This window comes from Thalia democratica, chromosome 7 (genome assembly GCF_965202585.1).
Source record: "Thalia democratica chromosome 7, ktThaDemo2.hap1.1, whole genome shotgun sequence".
Classification (NCBI taxonomy): domain Eukaryota; kingdom Metazoa; phylum Chordata; class Thaliacea; order Salpida; family Salpidae; genus Thalia; species Thalia democratica.
The window spans coordinates 22,957,413-22,966,926 of NC_139171.1; the positions used below are offsets into that span (position 1 = coordinate 22,957,413).

At 33.6% G+C, this 9,514-nt stretch overlaps 1 protein-coding gene across 1 annotated transcript; it reads left to right on the plus strand.

Annotated features, from left to right (window-relative positions):
• Positions 1-905: 905 nt before the first annotated feature.
• Positions 906-7,744, plus strand: LOC145841182 (ovochymase-like). Its single transcript, XM_082948553.1, has 9 exons — positions 906-1,610; positions 1,733-1,949; positions 2,094-2,300; positions 2,847-3,185; positions 4,179-4,286; positions 5,129-5,874; positions 6,054-6,273; positions 6,428-6,625; positions 7,365-7,744. The coding sequence occupies exons 1-9, from the start codon at positions 906-908 to the stop codon at positions 7,742-7,744; spliced, it is 3,120 nt and encodes a 1,039-aa protein (XP_082804679.1).
• Positions 7,745-9,514: the final 1,770 nt, after the last annotated feature.

Consider the following 9,514-nt stretch of genomic DNA (forward strand, 5'->3'; position numbering starts at 1 on the left):
GTTTATGAACTTAACTTTATGTATATTGTTAAAAAATTCTACTGTTATAACAAATGCTGACTAAGTTTAATTCAAATATATTTATAAAATCAATAAACAACAGCAGTAGCGAAAAAGTAGCGAAAGTTAATATGTTTCGGTAAAATAAACTAATACAATTTTAAATATTATGTTATCTTAATTCCTAATTAATTTGGTTTTAAGCATTAACAAACTACATATTAAAACACCTTTAGATCTTAATGGATCATAATTGTGATATAATCATATTAGTAGTACGAATTGAGTAACTACTTGTTTTAAAAATGTGTTATACAAAACTAATGCTTTTTGTATTTAAAACGTTTAACTGCTAAGAATCCTAAAATTTAAAATTACTACAAGCTATTTTTCATTTTTAAATAAAATTACCTTTTTAAATCTACTAACTGTTCAAAAATATATATTTAATTGTTTGCTAACAAAAGATCCTAGTGAAACAAACCCACTGGAATTGAAATAAAAACAAGTTATACAGTGATCTTCCTTTATTGTACCAACATATGTTTCTGTGTGTTATTTAATCAACAAACTTCAATTGGGTTCTGTAAAACCTGTTATTAACTATTAACCTGTTAAAATTTGTAGTAAATTATTTTATTTTATTTCAATAAAATCATGTATACACCTACTTTATTCTATGCTTCTATTCTCATATTACAGTAATTATTTTTTTACAGTACCCAGTTGAAGTGTGTTGATTAGTTAATATACAGAAACATATGTTGGTACAATAAAGGAAGATTACTCTATAACTTGTTTTTATTTTATGTTTTTAAATCTACGTCATAATTAAAAAAAAAATTGACAAAAACCTGTAAACAAGTTCAGCAAAACTTTTGAAAAATGAGAGGTGAACTAAAGACATGATCATTTCAAATTTCATTCCGGTTTTAATTTTATTTTTATTCAACGGCTCAAACGCCAACAACATCTCGGAAAGGATCTTTTCGGGTACGGACTCGTATCACGGAAAGTGGCCTTCCTACGTGTTTATATCTTCGGTTGAAAAAATTTCGTTCTTGAAAACGAAATCGTACAGATGCGGCGGGGTGATTCTGGCCCACCAGTGGATTCTGACGGCGGCGCACTGCACAGTGGGTCACGAACCGGCAAACACCTGGGTCCACGCGGGGTTCTTCGAGGCCACGAGGACCAAGTTCCAGCAGAGGAGCTCGGTCGTGAAAAAGTTTGTGCATCCGGGCTATTCCGAAGGAGGAAGCGATTCCCTGGCCTATCCCAACGACATAGCGCTGCTTTTTTTGAAGACGCCCTTCTTCTTTTACAACCTCGTCAGGCCGGCTCTGTTGCCCCGAAACAGCGGGGACTTAGTTGAGGAAAATCTGTTGTGCGACATCATTGGATTCGGCGACACGGAACCACAGTCTGAGGAGCAGGAGTTCCCTTACAAATTGCAAGAAGCCGAGATCCACATCTTCCCCAATGCGAAGTGTAATCAAAGATGGTTCGGCAATTTTGACGGCGACATCCATGTTTGCATTTTAACGGAGAACTCCCGCAAAAGGTCCTGCCAGGGGGACTCCGGCGGCGGCTTGTACTGCTTCGACAAGGTGAGCTCGAACGTGAAAGTTGCTTTATCATATCGAGTTTCCAAGATCTTTAAAAAAATTTTAACGCTAAAAACTTTTATTGTTACAGTGACTGATAAAAAAACATACTTTTAAAATAAAAGGTCAGGAACGCCACCGTGGTGCGGGGAGTGAGCAGTTGGGGTCCACCGTGCGGCAGCTCGTATTCCCCCAGCGTTTACACGAGGACTTCCCATTACGTCGAATGGATCAAGGACCACGTGAGGTACGGGGAGTGGTCCAACGGGGATTGCAGCGTCAGTTGCGGTGAAGGTACCAGGCTGGACAATAGAGAATGTCTAGTGCCGAGTTTCTGTGAAGGTAATTTTCAAAATTGGGGACTTCCCTAAAAACTCGTACTTAGTTTATCTTGTTTCCGCTTTCTGTAAACCTTTTTTAAAGTTATTTTTAAGTTAACGCGTACTGTTTATTTGTAGTTGTACTTGATTCAAAATATCTGTTCAGATCCCGACGTGGTTCTAAACCGCGTCTCGAGGTGCAAGATGCCCGAGTGTCCCAACAACGAAGATCCCTGCAGGCTGCTGAAATGCTCGCCCGACGCGGTGTGCCAGTCCGACCACTCACTCAAGTACGAGTGCATTTGCCTGCCGGAGTTTGTTGGCGACGGGAAATTCTGCAGGAGTAGAATTGACGACGACAAATATAAAGGAAGTTTGTTGAGTTTTGTGTAAAAGTTTATTTCAGTTTGTAAAAATTAGAAAAAATATTTTTGGCCACTAAGTCTTAAACACTGTAAGTATTTTGCGCTATTTTTATCTACTGTCGCATTAAGAAAATTATAGTAAATCTTCCAAATAAAGTAATTTGAATATAATGTATAAAGTGTGTATAAGATCATCAAAAATTAGTTTAAAACCAATTTCAACTCAGTCTTAACGAAACAAAACATTAATCAGTTTCACTAACTAAAAACCAATTAAATAAGTCTGTATGCTTAGACTATCAGTTTAACTAAAAAACTTTGTTTTAAAGCATAAGACCGCATCATGCATTTTAGATTTAGCTAGAAAGACACACTTGTAAAGAAGGCTATTGGAATGAAAAAATGTATGATGTACCTGCTTATTAAAACAAAGTTATGCATAGCTTGTTATCCATCTGTGATGCACCAAAAATAAACGTTGTTGTTGCAGCATTTGTTAACGCCGGTTCAGTGGTTAAAAAACAATAAATTAAATCTCGGACCACGTTTTGCAGGGGAGCCGGGATACGGCGATTGGAAGATAGGAGAGTGTCAAGGGTGGTGCGGAGTCGGCAAGAGAGTGGACACGAGAGACTGCTACTGGTTGAACTGCAAGGAGGAAGATAAGAAGAGGACGATTAACTGCAAGCTGGACACTCCTTGCGTGGGCAACCAGGGATGCGAAGCGCAAAATTTGATTTGCGACCAGAACGCGCATTGCGTGAGGTACAGCACGGAGAAGGCGTACGAGTGCGAGTGCAATGTCGGTTTCAGCGGCAACGGAACCCGCGATAACTGTGAAGCCTTGCCGCCCAGTTTCAGTTCGGGTGGGAAGTTGAGGAGCTTGAATGTCGGTGTGTTGATGCTAGTTGCGATTTTCAACTACTTGATCTAATAGTTGAGGATTAAAAAAGAAACATTTGTGTGTGTAAGACTTAGTGTAAATTTTGCAAGCTGATCTAATAAACCATTCAATAGCTAAGTGTTTTTGCTTGTACATAACTCAAACTTGTAAGTATGTAAGAAATAAGCTTAATTTTTTTAGTTTGAATTTATTTAGTATTATTTAGACAACAATATAAACAAACATATCTATTGACAAAATATTTACTTTAAAGAAGTAAACAAACAGCCCTTAAGATTGTTAAAGTTTTGGTTTTGTTTACCTAAAATTACCAAAAACGTATTCTTCTCTCTAAATTTTTAAAATTGTACTAATTTACTTGAAATAAGTAATAAGTTTATTACTTTATTCACTTTTATTTACATTTTATAAACAAGACTTTAAGTTTGTTTATCTACATTTTTAAAAACTTTGTGTTTATTTTCTATTACATAATGCTTCAAAAACGTTAAAAAATTATGTTTGATATAAGAACTGTTATATTTAAAAGATAAAGATTGATAGTTAAATTTATATGAAACTAAGTTAGACTTAAGTTTAAATTTTCATAAAGTATAGTTTTTATTGCTAAACCAGCATCTATGTAATTACTTGTTTATAACAAGCTCGAATTAAAGTTTACTTAAGCTTCAATCTTTAATTATTAAAATATTTTAAACGCATGAAAATAATTATAATTATTTTAAGCTTCAAAAAGTCTTGGTTTAAAAATGGACTAGAACTTCTAAACTACTAGGTTGACTTTAAAAGTATCCTTTTGATAACTTCTGAATCTTGTAATAGACGTTTGAAGAATAAAAATATATTTTGTACACTAATAATGTTTAAAAAAAAACTTTTTCTAGCGGGGTATAATGGTAAGTGTTTATCTATTTTTTGAATAACGTAACACATAAATGTAAAATTATGTTATAAAAATCTAAAGCTTTGAATTATTACAAAGCAAGCGTTAAATTTTCGTGGCCCACTGTGCAATGCGCTGCCGTCAGGATCCACTGGTGGGCCAGAATCACCCCGCCGCAAATGTACGATTTCGATGTCAAGAACATAAGTTTTTCTTTTATTTTACCGAAATATATTAACTTTCGCTACTTTTACTGTTTGGTGCTGTTATTTATTGGTTTAATCAATAGAGTTGAATTAAACTTAGTCACATTTGTTATAACAGTAGAGTTTTTTATTATTATACATGAAATGAAGTTCATAAACTTTAAAATTAAAAAACTGTTACTTTTGAGTTTTAACTTATCATTTTATCTTAAGTAAAAACGTTGTTGTCTAATCTGTTAATGTCATTATACTTTTATAAAACATACCTTACTAAGCTATCACAACGTTAAATAATAAAATTATATATTTCCCGATGATATAACTTATAATTGCTACTTAACTTACATTAAAAAAAGTCAAAATAAAAGATAAGCTAAAAAAAAAATTTTATTATGTGTTTAATAAGCTATTATAAACTTTTTGATAATCTCAGTGAGCTATTAACTTTTTAAAAGTAAGAGAGTGAACATTTATACCAAAAGATTTCGACAAATAAATTATTACTCATATCTTACAGTAAAAAAAAAAGAAATTAAAATAGTGTATCTATTATGTTACATTGTAGGCTTGTTTGAAACTACTTAAATACGTTAATGTGTGTTAGATATCGAAACCATTTATTTTTTTCGTTAATCTAGTTTACTATTTTATTAATAAAGAAAATGATAAGTACTAAATTTAAATCATACCGACAGTTAAAGCCCGTCTCTTTACAACTGCTAGAAAGTCCAAAAATAATTAAAAATATTTAAATCAAACACAACTTAAACTTTTGTTCAAAAATAGTTTCTAATTACGTCATTTTGCAAAGAGAGCTTTCGGATAATTAAATGAGTTTATCAGAACTTTTGAAAAATGAAAGTTTGAGTAAAGACATGACCACTTCAAACTACTTTCTAGTTTTAATCACCGTTTTCTACTTGTTTAACGGCTCAAACGCCAACAACATCTCGGAAAGGATCATCTCGGGTACGGACGCGCCTCAAGGCAAGTGGCCTTCCTACGTGTTAATAACCTCGGTTGAAAACCCTTCATCCTTGACATCGAAATCGTACATTTGCGGCGGGGTGATTCTGGCCCACCAGTGGATCCTGACGGCGGCGCACTGCACAGTGGGCCACGAACCTGGCAACATCTGGGTGCACGCCGGTTTCCTCGAGTCCAAAAGAATCAAGTTTCAGCAGAAAAGTCTGGCAATAAAAAAAATTGAGCACTCTCAGTTCGCCACAAAAAAAGGGTTCAAAGCGTTTCCCAACGACATCGCCATTTTGCAGCTCAAGACGCCGTTCTTCTTTTACAACCTCGTCAGGCCGGCTTTTTTGCCTCGGAACAAAAACGACATAGTTGAAGAAAATCTCCAATGCGACATTGTCGGCTTCGGAAACACCGAGAGGTTCAACGTCAATCCTGAACCGGTCTTCCCCGACATACTGCAGGAGACCGACATCGACATCTACCCCAACTGGAAGTGCAAGAGGAAGTGGTTGACGCGGTTCACGCCCGAAATCCAGGTTTGCGTTTGGAGTCAATATTCGCTGAAAAACTCTTGCCTGGGGGACTCGGGAGGCCCTTTGTACTGCTTCGACAAAGTGGGTTGCAATAGTTAAGTGGTTATCACGTTCATAAAAAAAATTTTCTGTTTCACCAGCTTTTTTTCTTGGAAATTTTGAAAAGTTTTAAACAGTTTATGATCTATTTTATGACTAATAACCTTTTTTTTTAAGACAAACTCAATAATGACTATCAAAAAATTGTTTTGTTCGACAAGGCTCGCAAAGCCACTGTTTTACGGGGGTTGACAAGCTGGGGATTACAGTCGTGCGATTCGACGTTTTACCCGGACGTTTACACCAGGACTTCCTACTACGTCGACTGGATCAAGGACCATGTGAGGTACGGGGAGTGGTCCGTCGGGGATTGCAGCGTCAGTTGCGGTGAAGGTACCAGGCTGGACCATAGAGAATGTCTGGTGCCGAGTTTCTGTGGAGGTAATTTTCAAAATTGGGGACTTCCCTAAAAAATATTCTGAAGTCGTACTTAGTTTATCTTGTTTCCGCTTTCTGTTAACCTTTTTTAAAGTTTTTTTTAAGTTAACGCGTACTGTTTATTTGTAGTTGTACTTGATTCAAAATATCTGTCCAGATCCCGACGTGGTTTTGAACCGCGTCTCGAGGTGCAAGATGCCCGACTGTCCCAACAACGAAGATCCCTGCAGGCTGCTGAAATGCTCGCCCGACGCGGTGTGCCAGTCCGACCACTCACTCAAGTACGAGTGCATTTGCTTGCCGGAGTTTGTGGGCGACGGAAAAACTTGCCTTGTTGACGAGGATAAATATTACGGTTGGTTGAGTTTCACTTGAAGCATTAAAGTCGGTGTACAGCTGTTTAAAAGTTTTGTTAAACGCACTCGTTTTGAAAAATTGAAAGTATTTTGTACTAATTTTGCCAACAGTCTAAAAAAAAAATTAAAGTTTAAATACTAAATTTTATTGCAAGTTAATTAACGATGAAAGCTTCTTTTTGAAATCGTTTTGACGTAAATGAGTTTGTTAAAAAACGAAGTAGCTTATTAGCAGTATAGGCAATTAAATTTAAAAAAATAAATTCAAACTAAATTATCATAAAAAGTCATGATAAACAACCTAGAACAATACTTAATATTTTAAAATAATTTGTTTTTGTTCTAAAAATCTTTTTTTTTAAATTTCCCTCTATAAACTTGGTTATCTTTTTACTAGTTGTTTCTTGAATTCGTTGTCAATTGTTTGGTTAATTAGTTTTGTGAGTATTAAACATGTTTCGAATAAAAAATTAGTTAGATTTTTAAAGCATTACTCAACAAAGCTGTTTATAGGAATAAATGGTATCTTAACCTAAAATGCATGTTTCAAATAAAAAGATTTTGTACAGGCTTGCCCATTTCTTAACAAGAACAAACATTTTCCCACATTTGTTAATGCTGGTCTAATGAGAAGTCTCGCTATAAGTAAATTTTATTTGTAAATGACACAACTAGTTCTAAAAAAAAATTCCTAAAATTCAACAGGGGAGCTAATCTTTAAAAATACTTTGATCTCAGGGAAGCCAGGATACAGCGATTGGACGTTGGGAAAGTGCGAGGGATGGTGCGGAGTCGGCAAGAGAGTAGACACCAGACAATGCGAGAAGACGGCGTGCGAGGAAGAAGACCTGAAGAGAACGATCAACTGCAAGCTGGACACTCCTTGCGTGGGCAACCAGGGATGCGAAGCGCAAAATTTGATTTGCGACCAGAACGCGCATTGCGTGAGGTACAGCACGGAGAAGGCGTACGAGTGCGAGTGCAATGTCGGTTTCAGCGGCAACGGAACCCGCGATAACTGTGAAGCCTTGCCGCCCAGTTTCAGTTCGGGTGGGAAGTTGAGGAGCTTGAATGTTGGTGTGTTGGTGCTAGTTGCGATTTTCAACTACTTGATCTAATAGTTGAGGGTTCGAAACAAAAAGTGGTTTTTGTAAAAAATATAAGAGTTTTGCGAACTGCTTTAATAAAACAAATAAGAAGCCAATATTTTTGCGTGTATTTATTTAGATACTAAGACTATAAACATTTTAGTTTAATAGTATAAAAGTTGTATTTATTTCTACTTTAATATACATTATTTAAGAAATCATTATATGTAACTTTTATAACATTTTTCTTAAAAGTCTTTTAACATGACTAGTAAACTTAAATAATATCTATTAGCTTTACTGCTAACTAACTAAAATCAAGTAGTGAAAATTGAAAAAGGTCATTTAAAGAGATATTACATAAAATTTATAATTTCTTTATCGTTTTATGAAAACATTTTTAATAAAACAAAACATCTTTAAAGTAAAGTCACAAGATTTCATGAGTTCTGAAATTTTTCTATGTTGCATCTCCTTTGGTTTTGGAAATGTTTATTTAATACATATTTTATTTTAACTTTATTAAGTTTTTTAACGTAAAACTATTGATATTGAAGTAGCCAAAAATAAAGACGTGTTGAGAACTTAATTTGATTTTTAACTAACTGTGAAATTTCCACATAACAAACATATAGTGTAACTAAAAGCTTTTTTAACATTTAAAACAAATGTCTATCAAAAAAGTAAAATTTGAGTAACTATACATTTTGTTTAATTTTACAATAAAACTGTGGGTTTATTGTAGTGAAAAGGTTGTTTAAAAAAACGATAACTTGTTGGAAAAACTTAGCTTTCAATTCAGATAAAACAGTTTTAATTTATAAGTTATGTATTCAATCTTTAAGTAAGTTTTAGAAAATTGTTATTTCAAACTTGAATATTGCGTTAGCTGAGTTAGATATTTTTTATTAAAATGTAGTAATGGTTTAAATTTGACAACCAAGTCTTAACTTAAAAATTTAGTAAAATTTCACAAAGTTATATTGTTTGTTTTAAGGGAACCACAATTTTTCTTTTTATTGAAAAGTCTATTACAGTAACCTCTCGCTTATTTACGCACATTGTGTCTACAGAAAAAATGCGTAAAGATATGACAGATCGTAAAGAAACGAGAGGTACCAAATATACTCACTATAATGGCTGGTTTTTAATATTGCTTCTAGTTTAAAGCAGACTGGGCACTATTCCACTTTTAACTATTTGTTTACTTCATTTATAAATATGAAAACAACAGATAAAACTTTACATATATTAAAAAAGGATTTGAATTTCTATAAATAATAATAATAATACGAGTAGAAATAATTTTACTATTTTAATAATAAGTAGAAATTATCTTATTTATATGTGACATTTATATTCTATTCTACTAAGAAAATTCAACTTATAATTAAGCATTTCTTTACAATTATAGAATGGTATTATTAATATATAGGGCAAAACTGCTGTATTATTTCTTTTTGTTTTAAACTCTTATTATTTCATTATACTTTCATTATTGAACACAGTCATGTTTATTTCAGAATTTTGATTTAATCCCTTATTGTTAATAAAATTTCTGATACACTGAGGTATAACTAAATGTTTATCTATTAGTCAAGGAACATAAATTTACAAAGTCTAAAGATATAGAGAGGTGTGTTAGCATTCAAAAACATATTTTAATTTAGAAATATACATTAAACCTAATTTGTGCAATGTTAAAAAAAGATAATTTTTTTTTCTGAATTTTATAGAATTCTGAAATGCGTAACTAAACGAGAGTGCGTAACGTCACGAGTGCGTAAAGATCCGAGAGGT

Excerpts from the sequence above, each read along its gene's own strand:
- LOC145841182 (XM_082948553.1), top strand. The coding sequence starts at position 906 with ATGATCATTTCAAATTTCATTCCGGTTTTAATTTTATTTTTATTCAAC. Across the intron at positions 1,611-1,732 it reads GCTTGTACTGCTTCGACAAG|GTCAGGAACGCCACCGTGGT; the intron begins GTGAGCTCGAAC and ends TTAAAATAAAAG. Across the intron at positions 3,186-4,178 it reads GTTGAGGAGCTTGAATGTCG|CAAGCGTTAAATTTTCGTGG; the intron begins GTGTGTTGATGC and ends ATTATTACAAAG.